Here is a 17,288-nt window from a genome sequence, read left to right as displayed (position 1 = left end):
ATTCCTGCAAAAAAAGCCTACAACTTTTTTTTTTTTTCGTTTCATTGCCATTTTGATCATATCTTTTTTCAGGTCTATACTTTACACAATAGTAAGCCAGTCCTAATCATTCCGAGTGTGCAGCCCTCATATTGGCAAGCAACCAATATGCGATGGCAATATGTGCTCGGGGACCCGCAACCTGATAACAGCTGAATTGCCGGACCGGTTTAGTTGCCGTTCTCAGGTCAGCAGTGCTGATGCATCGCTCCACGGCTTCGCGTGATGTCGCAACCGAAGCCCCGAGTCAACTGCGCACGCGCACAATGAGATGACTCAAGAGGGCGTGGCTGACCGGCGCTTCTTTCTTGGCTGGCGTGACATCTTGTGTGTGTGTGTGACGCTACGCCACCTTCTTTTACTCCTCCCTTCGTGCAGTTCACAAGCTACCCCTTGGACAGGTTCGGAAACCACTGACAGAGGTATGTATGAACGCCGCATTGGTTTCATTTGTATAGGGCAAATGTGTAAAGCTAACTGACATCCGATGAGGTTTGTCCGCGTGGCGTGCTGCGGCTCCGTCACGCGCTGCTCAGCGGGATGCAGCGGGAGGGCGGGAAGGGAGGGGAGGGATGCTCGAGGCCCGCCGCTAGTTCACACACTGACGTTAGCCTGCGAGCTACATCCTCTAGTGCGATCGTTTAGTTCACCTGGTTAGTTCACCTGTGATATTGAGACTGCTCTATTTCCCCGTTGGGATAGTCGACCCACACACGATGTGCTGTCGCGCTGTGCTTACCTTAGACCTCTAGCTGATGGCCTTTGCAGCTTGCCAACTTTAATCTTTAGCCGGCTATGCTAACAGCCGGGATGCCACCTTGACTCGTCTCCTGCCTACTGGGCTCCATGAACCGGGAGATGATCCTATGTTCTTCCCACGATGGAGGAGCGTCCACTAAATTAATTAAACTAATACTCAGTCACGTTATTTGAGTTCAGTTTGTTGGCTGAGCGTTATGTTGCATCACGTTCAGTACTGGTTACACCGGTTACACCCCACCAAGGGTTATTGAAGGTTAATGTTGGGTCTAAACTTTTGCATCAACCTCCAGCTTAATTTCAAAGTTGAGCTAGTTTAGGAAGTTGTGAATGGTAGGTCTACATGTGGGTCATCTTTCAAATAAACTACAATGAAGCCCACGTCAAACACTGCTTATATGTATGTACTTTGTTCCAGACCTGTGTGAAATGCCAGCATCTCGCCACAGAAAGGCCTCACGTTAGTTCAGCTATCGGTTCTCAGTGAGGGTTTGCTGGACGATGTTTCAGACTCAAAGGCTGCAGAATGGACGAGTGGTTTAGCTATTTGGGCGGGTGTGTATCCATGTTTATACGAGGGACAAAAAGGCGAGTGCTCCAAAAGCTTAACATTGTTCGGTTTAAAAGCCAGCAGAGACCATCTGTCTAGGTGGAAAGTCCTGGGCCCGGAATGGTGCATTTTCAGACGAAACACTTCTGAACAGTTTGGTATAGGCTAATGTTGAGACGTTTGTAATGCTTATTGCCATATCTCATGTAGATAACTCGCAATATGATACGTATGGGATGCTTTATCTTTGTCGCCAAATATTTGAATTAAACGCGTCTACGTTTGAGGCTGTAAAAAGCCAAAGCTTGCACCAAGAATTCCAACGTTATCGACCGTCTATAGAAAAAGCTCAGCAGACAAAAGGGATCACCGCATGATCCTGATAGGTGTGTTATATTGAAAACTATCTGACGTCGACTTTATAAGGAAATGTATTTCACAACCAATCAGTACGGTCAAGGTTAAACTAAAAGTTATTTGAAGGATATTTTCATGAATTGCTAAAACATTGGCAAAAGACATTGGTAGATTGGAATAATTAACTGCGTACAAGGGTGGTATTTTGGTAGTGCAGTTGTGTATTTTATGTTAGGGTAGACAATATGCATTCAGTACTAGAACCTTTCTCTTTCAAAGACACTGCCCTTTGCCCTGTCTCATTGGATCGGTCAGTCTGTTGCTATGGCTACCTTTTCTTCTCCTAGCTGCTGTGTCACTGTTGGGTCTTGCTGTACTGAAGCCCTGCCCTACCAGTACCATGACTATCATTTATATGTTATCCATTTTAAAGGGAAAAATCGTAGCTGTGGAAGTTTATTCCAGTGATTTATCTCTATCTCTGTATTGCTTATTGCATGTCCACACCTGACTCCTCTAACCCTATCCTATTTTTGCAGATAATGGCCGTACCTCCTACCTACGTTGACCTTGGAAAGTCCGCCAAGGATGTTTTCACTAAGGGATATGGTGAGTGCTAGGGATGGGCAAAACGATTATTTTCCTGGAATCAGTTCTTTCAGTTCCGTTCACTATCACGATTCGTTCGTTTGATTCGTTCGTTTGATTTGTTCGTTAAGTCAGATGGTCTGTTACGCCATTTGGCAGGGAATCGAAAATCATGGAATAAATGTTAATCAACATGCATGTAGCCTACTACTTTCTAATGTTCTGACGAAATTACCCAGGTTAAGTGTAAATATTAAGCATATATATAAAGCACATGCGTGCCTTTTCTTTTTCATAAATATCCTTAATACATAATGGGGTGCAGTAAGAATTAAATGGCGTCTTCCAAGTAGCGCTAATAAGCAGTGAAGGGCGTAAGCAAGCAGCAGCTACAGCATTGTGCAAATTCCCTGCTAGACCAAACGGGACTCGTAATGGTAGGTAAAAACAATACTTTATTAAAGCATGCAATTGTGATGTAGAACAAGATTAAAAGAAAACATAAAGTGCTTGCATGATATTGAAGCCTAGAGTGATCATTAACTACAGCAGGTAGCAGATTGACCTGCTGTAGTACTCTCATTGGCTGAATCGTTGAAAGCTTTACACTCAATCAATATAAGGTCGCGGGGAGACAAAGCTCTGTTCGGTTGTATATTTTATTTTACGTGACCATATTTTTGTTATATGTTTAGAAAAAAAGGAATCAGTTCTCTTGTTTTGGGAATCAGTTCTCGTCGTTCACCTTCGGGATTGGTTCGTTCTGACTGAATCGTTCGGACCAACCCATCACTAGTGAGCGCCCATGGGCCACAATCATTCGGACTGCTGTCATTGTGATATTCATGGTCAGGTTACGACAATTTAGCTGGAAAGTTGCGAAGTCAGTAAAGCGGATGTCCTTGGGTCATGTTTGTGAAATATGCACTGCTGTGCTTAACCACAAACCCATTGGGAGTTCACATTTGTATTTCCCAGTTGAGGCCTTTTTTGGTTAGATCATGCATGTCTATTATCAAGTGAACTCTCCTAAACATGTACTGGAACTGTTCTAAAGGAAGTAGTGCTGAGTAGGTATACAGATCTCCATTCAGTATTTGAATGCTTAAATATGAAACCGCAGGTAGAAGGTTGGGTTGCATTTAACCTAACCTTCAAGTACATGTGTAAAAGAGCAGGACATCTTTCAGTCCGATAACTCTTTAGCTCAACCCTTCAGGGCAGCTTAGAAATGATGGCATCAGAATGGTCATAGATATGGGATGAATTATCCAGTTTAGTATTCTATTCGCATATTAGAACATTATTCGAATAGCTCGGTATGACACCGTTGAGTTGGAAAATATGCAAGACCAATAGAGATGGACTCTAAACTCACTGGTTGTAATAAAACTGAAATATGAATTAAATGTTCTATGGTTCTCCCCAGGCTTTAGTTTTGGCACAACAAACAGGTCATAGAAATTACATGTTTTGGCAAGCAGGGGGTTAATGTTTTTTAGAAGGGTATTCATAATGATATAAAACGTAGTAGGATGCTATTTAAATGCTTTAAACAAGGCGTGTGTTAATGGGAAGTAGGCCTGCTCTCATACTATAGAAGCAATGGGTCAGACATGAAACAATGTCAAAAAACAACAAAAAACTGTATTAAATATGTTTGTATGGTCCACTAGCATTGGCAGTGTAACCCCTCCAAAACTGGTCTTTAACACCTAATTTCATAGATGAGCAGAACAATAAACATGGGCGGTATTCGTATGGTACTGTAGATCTGCCATCAAAAAGGGTTGCGAGATTTATTTTTGCGAGACTTATGAATATATGCTTTGTGTGATTTCGCGATAAGCCTTTAAGCCCTGATTCTGACTTTGACCTTATCTATAAGCATATCTCTAGAAGAACGGTGGACAGATCTAAATCAATGTCATTCCACAAACAGGGTAATTTTCTAACAGTATTCTAAATAACCTAGCACCAAGGGTATAACCAGGTAATGTGCACATTGTTTTACCATTTCTAGTACATGTACATACTAGAAATGGTTCTTGTATGTACATGTTCAATATCTTGCACCACCTTAGTGACTTATTTAAATGTGTAGAGGTTGTATGTTATGTACATGAGGACATCTGAGAAGCAATGCAGCAGTGTTTAGGTATAATTGTAGCATATCGTACATCTTGTAGAGGGGAGGAATTCTCTAAAGGTGCTATTGTTTTCAGAGATATGATTTAATATTCTTCCTCTCTTTTGTTCAGGCTTTGGTCTCATCAAGCTGGACTTGAAGACGAAGTCTGAGAATGGACTGGTGAGTGTCTCTCCAGAGTGGTTTCACATTACTAGTCAACACTCCTGCCAGCTTCCTCTCAACCCTCCAAGCGGCACTTGACTTCAGAGTGCTGTCGGACACATAGTGAAGTGGCTGCTTATCCGACTACATCTATTCATGCCACAGGTCCTAACGGCCGACACAGCTATGTTAATCACTCTGGATTGGTGTTTTCTTCCAGTAATTTCTATGAATGGAAGAATAATTTTTCGCTTTTGTCATCCAAATATGCCCTATTGTTAGCCTACAAGGTATTTTTGTTAAAATATGTTAAGAGAATATATTGAACGTATTGGGTACATGATTTGAGAGCTAGCTAATTGTCAGGAACATAAAAGATGATTGCTCTATATGCCTTGCATGTTTTGCTGAAGATTTCCTCAGAACAGTGAGTTGCAAGTATAATCTAATGTCTACTGTTTTGGTGCATCACATGACAGCATATCTTTCCCCCCTACATCCTGCCTCTCTCCCCCCCGGTAGGAGTTCAACAGCACCGGCTCTGCCAACACGGAGACCAGCAAGGTGTCCGGTTCCTTGGAGACCAAGTACAAGTGGGCAGAGCACGGCCTGACCCTCACAGAGAAGTGGAACACGGACAACACCCTAGGCACTGAGATCACCCTGGAGGACCAGGTGAGGCGCTGTCCTGTTCAGCCAAGCTGCTGAGGGCTGCACATGGATGGTTTAAGGATAAGAGCTGTTAATCTTCCTCTTCCTATAATTCCATTCCAATTTCATTCTTTATTTTTTATATTCAAATTGTATTCGAAATTTGAATGCTCTCATTAAGCCTATTATTAATACTTACTATGTATCTACCTATATACTGTATACACAGGCTTATGTGTTGCCAATGCCATCTATAGTTATCACTCGATTTATATTTATTGATCCTATCTCAATAGCAGTTGGCGCTACAAGAGAATATTTAATTGCAACTCGGTGCATAGGTTGCTTTTGATAACATGAAGGTGTGCTGTTGTGTCACAACGGTTTCGTTTTGGACACTTGTTTTCTACGCAATTCTACTCAACCCCTGAAATCTTTTCAATTATGAAAAAGCTTCCAGAACATTAACATTTTTTAACACTTGGCACCCTACCTCGCGAGGAGGTAGCACAAATTAGAATATGCTTTCATAAATAAGTAGATTTCAAAATTGTTACTTTGTTGTAACAGTATGATGTATCGATCAGTGATTGATACTTAAGGATACACCTTTTATAATACACGTAACATTCTGATTATCACACAATTGTGTTAGTCCCACACCCAAACTATAAAAAATATATTTAAATACATTGTATCTCGGACTACAAAAAATCTCCCCAAATTCCTGCCAAACTGACCCGAGCCACCGGCCACGCCCTCATGGTCTCCGCTCCGGGCAGAGAGACTAGCCTCTTGAGAAAAGAGGCTCACTGTGTAATCTTGTGTCGAAGAACGCTATATTTCACACTATTGCATTGGGAGTTAACTTGGATATTGTATTTGTCAAGTAATCGGTTGTTAATGGAGACTTCATGCCATCTTTGTTCTTCTCTTTGTGTACAGCTGGCTAAGGGGCTGAAGCTGACCTTTGACTCATCCTTCTCGCCCAACACTGGGTAAGAACACCAGGCGGTTCTCTTTGGTTGGAAGACAACATTTGTTAACAGTTGTTTGGTGGTATGGGCGGGACATCTAGCAGGAAGGACCCTGGGTACCTCCTCGGCCCCGGCATTTCTAGAGCCAATAACTGATTGGTCCTACAGGACTTCTCTCATTATCTGAACAGGCAGGAAGCTGCATGTAACGAGGAATACACTTTGTGCTGTTGATTATCTAAGCGTATTAAATTGACCTTATACAACAACTGATGATCTCTCCAAGTTGTGCCTGAAAGTTCTTTCCGCTAAGAAAAGATTGTGAGATTTTTGTCAAGATTGTCATTTCCTGGTGCAAATCTGTTTGATGCTTGGTATCGATGATTAACTTAGCAAATTGTTATTTTCCCTTCACTATGGAAACTTTGTAACTTTGTAGTGCCTACTTGAATTGGTACTATGATGCTTACCAATACAGGCATACTAATGTTAAAGTTCTTCAAAACCCAAGTGCAACTAGGTTGGAATTACCTCTCTCACCTCTTCCTCTCCCTCTTCCTCTCCCTCAGCAAGAAGAGCGGCAAGATCAAGTCTGCTTACAAGCGGGAGCACGTCAACGTTGGCTGCGACGTGGACTACGACATCAACGGCACAGCGGTCCACGGTGCAGCGGTGGTTGGCTTCGAGGGCTGGCTGGCGGGCTACCAGATGACGTTTGAGGCGGGCCGCAACCGCGTCACCCAGAGCAACTTTGCCGTGGGATACAAGACTGAAGAGTTCCAGCTGCACACAAATGTGTAAGGCATCTTCTGCAGGGCTGATGATCCCAAATGTTTTCTTAGAGCGTTCCTTTTATTTGGGCCATATATCAGTCATCTAAGCCAGAAGAAACTATTTAGATGGATTAGTAATCGTTTTGTCAGAACGAAGTGGATGCCAGAGGTGATGATGATTTGTGAATGATCCATGGCAGTTTCTGTACTACAGTACAGGGTGTTATTTATCGGGATTACAGCCGTTAGTTCAAAATAGATTTATATTTTTTATTTACTTTTAGTTTGGTTTGTGCACGCAAACAAAGGACGTCCCCATTCCACCACAAGCTAGAACCTATCCTAGATGACATCCTTGGCCTGCCTGAAGGAAGAAAAAAAAAAACACCTCAGACCTTAACCAGACGGAAGCAAATGAGCTTTATCCTTTAGCTAACCCTTGTCTGATGAATAGCCTCCCAGCCACTACATTCCCTTTTTAGTACAACGGTGATTGGATTTACTGCCGTGTCGCCCTGGGTTAGGAGATTGACGGACGGGTCAGCATGGTTGGAGGGGGGGGGTGGTAGAGCTCTAAGAGAGGAAGGGTTGGCGAGATGAAGACATTGAGCTGAGGGTGATTTGCATCCTGCTGGGCTCCTGGAACCCGGTCTCTTATCGTCGGTGGCCAGATTAAGTATCAGAGATGTTGACTCCAAGCTGGATGGGGAGTTGAAAACGGATGCTTAGGAAGCCATTCAATGCCACGAAACGGAAGGTCTTGTTAAAGAATATATATTGACGGGATGATTTCACTGGAAAAAAGAAAAGACAAAGTTTGCATAATATTTGCAAAATACATTTTGGTCAAGAACTGATGACAATTAAAGGTTTTGTTTTTAAAGATCCAACTTCACCTCAAATAACCTCTTCTCTACAAAGAAGGCTGGATATATCCTTTATGCAGGGTTCTAATGTCTGGGCACAACATTGTATTAAATTCCCTAGAAAGATCAAACCAGCTTCACCACGAGTTCTTGCATACCAGTTATGACGTTTCCACTTAATGGGTTCCCTCTTTGTCTCTTCCTCTCCTCTCCCTCAGGAACGACGGCACAGAGTTCGGTGGCTCCATCTACCAGAAGGTCAACAGTCAGCTGGAGACGGCCGTCAACCTGGCTTGGACCGCCGGGAACAGCAACACCCGCTTCGGCATCGCCGCCAAGTACCAGATTGATGCCGACGCAGCCTTCTCTGTGAGTGGTTTGGTTAGCTCCATCACTTCTACAGTCCTTCCAAATACTTTGATCATGGTATTCGGATTGCATTTTAGTGAATGTTATAATATAAATAAAATGTTCGGTACTGGGGCTTTGGCGGACCCGTGTGGATGCAAAGGGGAAGAGACATTTCTTGGCCGAATTAGAAATACTATTTTAACTGTATAATTATCAATTATATAATTTTTTCATTATTAAAAATAATGTTTTTATGAGTTAATATTGGTTTATTTTTATTTAAAGTCGAGTGATTTAATCATTTTTGACCAAGTTGAAATGATTAAATATAATCTCCTTCCTTCGCAGGCTAAAGTGAACAACTCTAGTCTGGTGGGCCTGGGCTACACACAGACTCTGAAGCCAGGTGAGGGTCTACAAATGGCATCATGAAGGGTTATAAACCATAAACCAAATTCTCAGGTTGCCAACGATTTGCCAGCTCAAAATACTATTTGACAATGCGTGGTATAAAAATAAATAACGAACAAACGCCATTACGGTAACCGGGTTACTCAAGAAAGTTGGAGTGACGAGTTGGAGATCGCAAATACAGTTGTGTGTGTGTGATCCATCCATCTGAAACAAACCAAATAAAATTAAGGTTTTAAGTAAATTAATCAAATTGTACACGTGCGCTTGCAGCATCTATGCTCTGGTAGTCGCACTCCCAAAAGTTGTAGCCCTAGCACGGCTTGGTGCACACTCAACGGAAACACTGGATTGTCCCATTAGTTCCTGGCCTTGGATGCTTTATAACGGTGCCTGACTATCCAAGATCTTTTCCACTTTAACTGGTTTTGACAAGATCAATACACGTTAAATGAACAGGTCGCTGAACGACGATTCAACCTGACTATTCAGCCCTAGGTGGAACCCTTATTGAGCAGAGGAGTGTATTATACCAGTATTGGTGTTGGTCTTCGTAGAAGGTTCTTAATGCATCTCTTCATATTCATCTGTTCATTGGATCGAGACATTTGTGGACGGCTTTTATTTTTCTTACATTTAAAATAATTGAGATTGCTGCAGTGCGAGAGATTCTAGTGTAGGAAAGTGAATTCATACAGAAACATTAATTAATACATTATAATAAATAATCTGTTAAACCTGCGACCCAAGGCCATCTCTTAGCGAGGTATCCCATGTTGGCTCTCCTCTGAGGTTGTTCTCCTCTGTGCTGCAGGCATCAAGCTGACCCTCTCTGCTCTCCTGGACGGGAAGAACATCAACGCCGGGGGCCACAAGATCGGCCTTGGCCTGGAGTTCCAGGCATAGAAGAAGGCTAAGTCCCTCTGACCTGCCTACACACCATACCACCAATCCAAAGCCCGGATCATTTGATTGACGATAGCTAACCTTCACCCCCTCTCCCCACCCCCGTTGCTCCCTAGATGTGCTCAAGTTGAAGCAAGATACCATCATTATAATCATACTTTTCCAGTCATGATCTAGCACACTGGATCTTAACTGGAACACTTTAAGAGAATATATTTTGAACATGGGGCCCGTGAAGGATTACAACGGGACTGGAATTAGAATTTTAGATTTGTAAAAGGGAACAGGGAATTCTAAAGTGTGTAGAAATGTGCCTGTGACCAATTTTCATTCCACTACAATCATGCTCAATACTATTTGTTCCTCCTTTTTTAATTTTAAGTGGATACAAATGAAAACTAATGGCACAGAATCAAACTATGGACCTATTGCAAAAAGCTGGAACTGAAACGTTTCATATCTACAGTAGATGGTGCTGTTGCTTTCCTCCAGATGCCACCCTGAAGTCAAAGCATTCCGTGTTCGGCCACATTCCATGTCTGGCCAGTAGTCCCACACTATACAGTAGAGAATTGTCCTATGTTCTAGTTATGTCCAGACTGAGGGAAGTGTGTCCTAGAGTAATTTATAACGGGAGAAGTGATAGTCAATATTTTAATCTAAGCAGCTGCTGTTTAGCTCTTCCTCAACCTGTTGTGTACATTCTGTGTTATTTGTTTCACTTTGTCTTATGTCTGTGCATTTGGTGTGAATCATGTCCTTTGTTAAATATAGTGAAAATAATTTTATTTTACCACTGGACTTTACATATTTTAACCATAATCTGCTTATATTTACAAAGGCAAAGTCCTGTCAGTAGTTCCTGGTCTGACCGAGGGAAGTGGTCCTCAGTTCAATACTGTTTAGAGCCTCAAGAGGAACACAGTAATGAGAATGAAGAAACAACATGATATGAAAAGATAGTCTTCCAAATGTGGTTGTTTGAACAAAGCCTGGTGAACCTGACAGTATTGTTACTCCCTGACTTTAATAAAGATCATCTTGAACCAGCTTTTCCTTGTAATGATCAATTTCTTATCACCCAGCCACATGGAATTCAATCAATATTACACTGTACTCTAATTTTTGCCAAATTTGTCTTATGCTTGGTCTTCCAGAATGAAATGGAAAGCATTTATTTAAGTAACTTCGTGAAAACCATACATGTTTGCTTTAAGTGTACAAGTTGTTTAAAATGGAGAAAATGGCTTGGTGGAGGCTGATGTCCATCTGATGCTTAACACGTAAACAGCTGCCCACCTCCACGTCGTCGCGCAGCTCGAGCCCTTCGGCCACGCCCTCAGTCATTACGCACCAAGATGGCGACGTGCAGGAAGACGGTACTCGGCAGGAGAAGCCTCTACGCTCTTTCTATTTGTATTACTCTACAACTGTTCACTCAATGTTCTCTATCGGCCCCCACAAACCAATCCACTGACGGTAAGATCACTTTTCTCCATTTAAATCAGATCCACAACCTCGATGTTGCTATCATTATAGCTAATATTAGGCAATGCTAGCAAAGTGTACAGTTACCAAGCTAGTGACTGTCAGGTGAGAGACGTGATGACAGTCAATGTAAATACTTTGCATATTTGATACATCAAGGTCGGTGTGCTTGTAGGCAGGTAAAGTCACAGGACGAGAAGTTAGCTCTGTAACTAAACGACTGACGGACTTTGCCCGCGGCTGTGACGTCATGGCTCTTGGGGTGTTATGACCTGGTCGTACATATATTACGGGCTGTGAGGAGCACCCACTGTCAGGTTAATTACTGCACATCTTATTCAAACCCTTTGAGGTGGTCGATCGTTATCTCAAGTCCTTCTGTGGGAAAAGGAGAGCGGAGTAGTCCTAATAGTGTCAGCATTGTCACAGTTTGATGTTGATTACTTATATCGTTGCCCTTGCTTAACCTGTTGTGACGTCTGTGTATCATTTATTCACTTTCCCTTTGACATCCCAATGCAACATCACATGTCGGACATAGAGAGGTTGTTTAGCCTAAAAACTTAAACACACTATTTGAAATTGTAGTCTTTGAATAGAGCATGATTTTTTTCTGACTTTGGGAAGACTGAAATATCCCTAGGCTATGTACACTCAAACTGATCATTCGTTGTAAACATAGCAAATTACTTGATGTTGTGTAACTGGCGAAACCTCAACACCTAACGACAATTGATTTCCCATCTTTGAATATGTTAACAGTTAATAAATTGACTTATGAATTATATCTAGAAAACTGCTTTAGCAGTGGTCTTGAGTCGCCATTGTGCTCCGTCCACACAGTTCAGTGCACATTGGACAGGTCCGCTCTATTCAGTTACAATGGGACCACTGTCCCAGTCAATCAAGGAAGGTGGAAGGAACATGTCCTTCTGTTTTGATTGACAGTGAAATATAAACATAGTCAAAAATTGAATATTTATGATCTAATTACTTGACGATTTGGGCAGGCCTCCCTCAAACCAGCTGGAGCAAACCAGCTGAAGTTCACGAGGACGGCCATTACTCTTAGTCACCCAATTAACATGACATTCCCTTTTTTTTTGTCATGGCGTGCCGTTTTTTATGAGTGAGTGATCTCTTCAAAAGCCTTCCAGCCTTCCTCAAAATTACAAAACAATTGGAGGGAAACAAATAACATGAATAATATGTTGCTTTTAAAAATGGTGTTCAAATTAAAACGATCTCGGTATTGGCTGAGGAACCTAGACTGGACCTAGCAAGATTTCATTGCAAATTCCTGCAGAGACGTTTGCAGCCATTGGTTCCACAAAGCTGCCCTGTTTATGCTGGCTTCCCGGGGCCCATGTGTATGAATGATACCTTTGTTGTAATGAGGAAACCTGTTTCTCAACACTTCAACTGTCCTTTGTTCACTGTCCCATATCGGTCAACCACCACCAGTCATCCAGGTATTAACATCATTCTGACTCTTCTTGGTAATGGTATTTATTTGCTAGGGCTGACAGACTTGAGAGGACTGTCGTTGTGTGTGGGGTAAGGGGTATTTGTTGGGTTCTAACTTCTAAGTGTGTAAAAGGTTGATGTCGTTGTCGCCATTTTTTTATATCCTACCTCTTCTCAGACTTAACAATGTAGCACTTTTTCTTGTGTAACCCTCTAAAATGAAAAACACCACAGTCATTCTGTCTCGGGCATAATATCTACTAAACTTTGTAGAGCGCTGTCTTGGGCCGACACGGTAATGTACTGCACTTGGTTTGGGCCTTGCACAGGTTTGAGCCCTTGCAAAGAGGGGGGCACATTATGGTGTCTACTGTAGAAGCCTTGGTGATGCAAGGTTCCCAACATTCATGCACAACCTTAAACCAACCATCTTTAATGACAAAAATTCAGCGTCTGTATTACAATAGATGCTCTACATTTGGCATGTTACCTTGAGTTGGCTCAAACTGTGAAATGCTGAATGGTGAAGGCTATGATTGTGCCATGCGATGGTGTCATAATACTTTTTCTCCCTTTTTCTTTTATGACAAATCTGTCCTTCCTGGGTCAAATCCTACCCCCGAAGAACCGACAGCCGCCGGGGATGAAAAGAAACCAGAACCCGACGCAGGACAGACGACAGCCAACGCCGGCACCGTGCTCACCTCCCTGAGCCAGGGTGCTTCTACTGCAACAGCCTTGTCTGGTCAGACTGGTTCCTCTACGCTGGATGTCCACCATCTGACCGTGTCCCTCAAACAAAACCAAGTCAATCCTGTCACAGTCAAGTCCCCCGAGACACACGCGATTGTAATCGATGAGTCAGATGGCCAAAACTCAGAGAACAATAAGGATGAAGTGCTGAAGACACCACCGAAGCTTTCCACAACCCTCCCTATTGCGGACACCGAGACTGGCCGAAACACGAGTGCTCCAGAGGCTCCTCCCACCACAACTACCACCACCCCCACCCCTACCCCCACCACCACCACCACCACAACCACCACCACCACCACCCCCACCACCACCACCGCCACTGCTCCAAAAATCACCGAGCCCACCACCAAAGAGCAGCCCCCAGCCCCCTCCACAGAGCCCCAGCCCTCCACCACGGACGGCCCCTCCCCCACGGAGCAGAACACGGCCCCCGAGATGTTCCCGACCCTCGGGGACCCGGCAGAACCAGACTCCTCCGACGCCACAGACGAATACGATGACGACGAGGGGAATGTCTATGTGAACCCCCTCCCTGGTGAGACCAGGTACCGGCAGCCCGACCTTGACACAGATAGAACCAACGACCAGAGCAAGGAGCTGGAGGGGAACCATGAGCGGGCACCGGGGCAGGGCTACATCGTCACGGAGGACCAGGACTCCCACTTCTTCTTCCACCTGGTGATCCTGGCCTTCCTGGTTGCCATTGTCTACATAACCTACCACAACAAGAGAAAGGTAAGAGATGGGGACGGATGGGGAGGACAGGCGGACAGATTTATAATGGAAGTCAGGCCTCAACCACTGTTGAACAAGAGTTGACCACAGGGGGCGCTACAACTCTTGATCAAATTAAATCAACAAAACTTGGTATAATGGCTAGGGCCCGACCAATATAAGTGTTCTAGTCGATTCTAGGGTCTGATACCGATATATGGCTGTTATATGTATATATGTATAGATATATTAGGGTTGGGAAAAATAATCAAGTCTTCGATGCATCACGATTATCTCTAGAACGATTCCGTCTCGATGCAGATAAATTAATAATCGGAATTAATAATAAAAAAGATATTTTATTTTATTTGTTCGCCTGCTGCAACATTCTGTTCGCCAGAGAGGGATAATTTTAGTAATTTTAAAATTATTTAACATATCTTAAGTGTGTATTGGCCAATCTGATTTGTCTTGACACGATTGCGATTCAGCTTACGCATAGCATGCACGCAAACTCACAGCCAGACACAAGAACTCCTTCTAATTTAAGAGCTGCTTTTTCTTTAATGACATAGAAAAGAAAGATCATAAAGAAAATAAAACTGAAACCTATTTTTTTACATACGTCCATATTGTGTTGTAATGCAAGCTGCATTGATTATTGCATTGTTCATAGAAAGTCATATTAGTGACAAAAGCTTTCTCTCTAATAAAATATTAGATAATTTAATTTTTTTTACTTTAATGATCATCACAAAAGTAGGAAGTGATTAGCAAACTCTGAGTAGCAAACTCAGATGTATATATATATTTTTGAAAATCACGCATGGAAATATACATAGAAAAAATTGTTGCATCGACGCATCGAGATGCATCGATAATCGCTTTAGAATCGAATCGTTGACCTCATAATCGCAATCAAATCGAATGGTGCCAAGAGGTGCCAAGAGATTCCCACCCCTAATATATATATATATAGCATGCTCACAGAAAACTGCATTAGACGAGTTGGCTCATGCAACCCCATGCATTTTCGGTAGTAAAGAAGCATATTTCAACTAGTTCTATTTATATTTATATATCCTCAACGTAATACAAAATGTATGTATAAGATATGCGATATTTGATTACAATATTTCTGGAATCTTTTATGGTTTGCTTAACGGATACTCTCTTTTCCCTATTATCCGTTTGCAGCCCAAGTGTCTGCTGTGTCACTACCTAACCACACAACCAAATGAATGATGACCTTCTCCCTCAGATCCTACTCTTGGCCCAGAGTCGGCGCTGGAGGGATAGCTTGTGCTCCCGCAACACGGTGGAGTACCACCGGCTGGACCAGAACGTCAACGAGGCCATGCCCTCCCTCAAGATGACACAAGACTACATCTTTTGATCCAGTGCTTTAAGTCGTCGAGCCACAGCTACAGACTGAACAAAGCCGGTTAGCCTTCCCGCTAGGTGGCTCACACTGCTCACATTGCTTTAGGCTTTTGTGTGTGTGTGTGTGTGTGTGTGTGTGTGTGTGTGTGTGTGTGTGTGTGTGTGTGTGTGTGTGTGTGTGTGTGTGTGTGTGTGTGTGTGTGTGTGTGTGTGTTTGTTTGCACTTTCTCTCTATGCTTTGGAGAGGGTCTCTAGGAGCTAGGGAGCCCTACAGGATGTCGGGTGGTGACGTGTTGTAAGATGTAAACAACAATGGATCACAATCATCTGCACAGAGCAGGATCTTTTTCCTTTTCTTTTGTAAGTCCTTAATGCCTTGGTTTCTCGGTTGGTTTTCGAGGGGTCATTTTTTTTCCAAATGAATGACTTATAGTTGAATAAGTCATTTAATATATTAATCGTTTTTCATCTCTGTTAATGAGGACGAGCCTTAAACTTTTCCATGTTGCGTTACTTTTATCCAATTGTGCTTAATACTCTCTTCAGGAGTAATAATAATTAAGATGGATATTATCATGCTAAACTGTAAAGAAATGGTAATGATCAGACTCAAAGCAGATAGAAGTCCATCTAAACTTTTTAAACTACATCAAAGTTCACGTCGAAGAAACTACAGTAACAAAGAAACACACAACCTTAAAAAATGCATTAACCAAAGCATTAGCTGCTTTAACTTTGAGCAAATTTGGCTTATAGGTTTTCTTTTCAATAAAGTAGGAATGAGGTGCCTCTGCCTTGGTGTGAATATCGGATCTTAGTTGAAGTGTGTAGGTGCCATCGTTCATGCACTTCTATCTGCTCAATAGGATGCAGGCAGAACCGTATGTAAAATAGTCAGCAGCGACTGAGATAAAAATAATGAGCTAGACCATAACATGATTTATCGAAGGATATAGGTACATTCTGTGAAGGATTCACATTCACTAAGCTATGGCTCTAGATACCATCATTTACATTTTTATTACCATATATAACAATGAAAATGTTCCATTTCCATTTTCCTTTCCTTGAAATCATGCACACGTTCTCTGCTGTCAGGGTTTGAGCGTTCACGCATTCTCTGCCGTCGGGCGGTTCAAAGCCTCACGCTTTTATTTAACTCCTCTATTACGGTACGTGGTCACCAGTGAGCTGAGGTTCGTCATGCACAAATCACCAGGGTTGGGCCCTCTGTCTTTGATGTTAGACTTTGGCAGAAACTAAATAAGTCATTGTGGATCTTTCAAATACATAGCTCGGATTCCCACACATTGGAAATCCCTTTTCTCTCACCCCCTGCAAATATAACGCTTTCTCACACAAAGAGAAGAGACATGGATCGAGATGATTAGCACACGCCTTTCCCCACCAATCATTTACTGCCTTCTGCTTCATTGCCGTATCTCCTTTGTAAATATTATATGTATGTATATATATATATATATATATATATATATATGCATACACATTCAATGCCTGCCACTTTATGTAAAACGTGTCGTAGAGTGAGAAGCTGCGCTCCGAAGGAGTGCTACTTTCTGGGGAGGCCGCAGCCCTCTGTTAAGTCCTACAGTAATACTTTGTAGAGGACGAGGGGGTAGGTGTGTGACACGCTGCTTTTTGTACAGTAGAAATTGAACAACTTCTTTTTGTGAATAAAGCTAAAAATTGGTCAGAAAAAAAAAGCTGTCAGATTGTGGTTGTTATTTTTTTGTTATCAATTTAATGTGTAATACAGGAATCAGTTGAAAAGCATGATGTGTGAAACATTTAGTTATGAAAGCATTGACAACACAAACGATGAGCACAGGTAACACTATGTCCAAATGACCATAGATAAAGAAGGGATGTCCATTACAACATCTCAACTTCAGAAAATAGAATCAAAAGAAGAACCAATCGAGTCTAAAGCTTCATGTC

At 42.4% G+C, this 17,288-nt stretch overlaps 2 protein-coding genes across 2 annotated transcripts; both read left to right on the top strand.

Moving 5' to 3' along the window:
* The first annotated feature begins 341 nt into the window (after positions 1–341).
* vdac1 (voltage-dependent anion channel 1) lies at positions 342–10,573 on the top strand. Its single transcript, XM_079737516.1, has 9 exons — positions 342–461; positions 2,245–2,314; positions 4,555–4,604; positions 5,109–5,261; positions 6,183–6,235; positions 6,784–7,011; positions 8,072–8,222; positions 8,553–8,610; positions 9,430–10,573. Exons 2-9 carry the CDS (start codon positions 2,248–2,250, stop codon positions 9,519–9,521), a joined length of 852 nt encoding a protein of 283 aa, XP_079593642.1. The 5' UTR covers positions 342–461; positions 2,245–2,247; the 3' UTR covers positions 9,522–10,573.
* A 295-nt stretch (positions 10,574–10,868) lies between these two features.
* On the top strand, positions 10,869–17,039 carry cUnh5orf15 (chromosome Un C5orf15 homolog). The gene is made up of 3 exons (XM_079738132.1): positions 10,869–11,000; positions 13,102–13,967; positions 15,208–17,039. Exons 1-3 carry the CDS (start codon positions 10,880–10,882, stop codon positions 15,340–15,342), a joined length of 1,122 nt encoding a protein of 373 aa, XP_079594258.1. The 5' UTR covers positions 10,869–10,879; the 3' UTR covers positions 15,343–17,039.
* Positions 17,040–17,288: the final 249 nt, after the last annotated feature.

This window comes from Pollachius pollachius (genome assembly GCF_949987615.1).
Source record: "Pollachius pollachius genome assembly, chromosome: 6".
Taxonomy (NCBI): Eukaryota; Metazoa; Chordata; class Actinopteri; order Gadiformes; family Gadidae; genus Pollachius; species Pollachius pollachius.
Note: the sequence above shows the minus strand (reverse complement) of the source record. Positions and strands in the feature narration are given on the sequence as shown.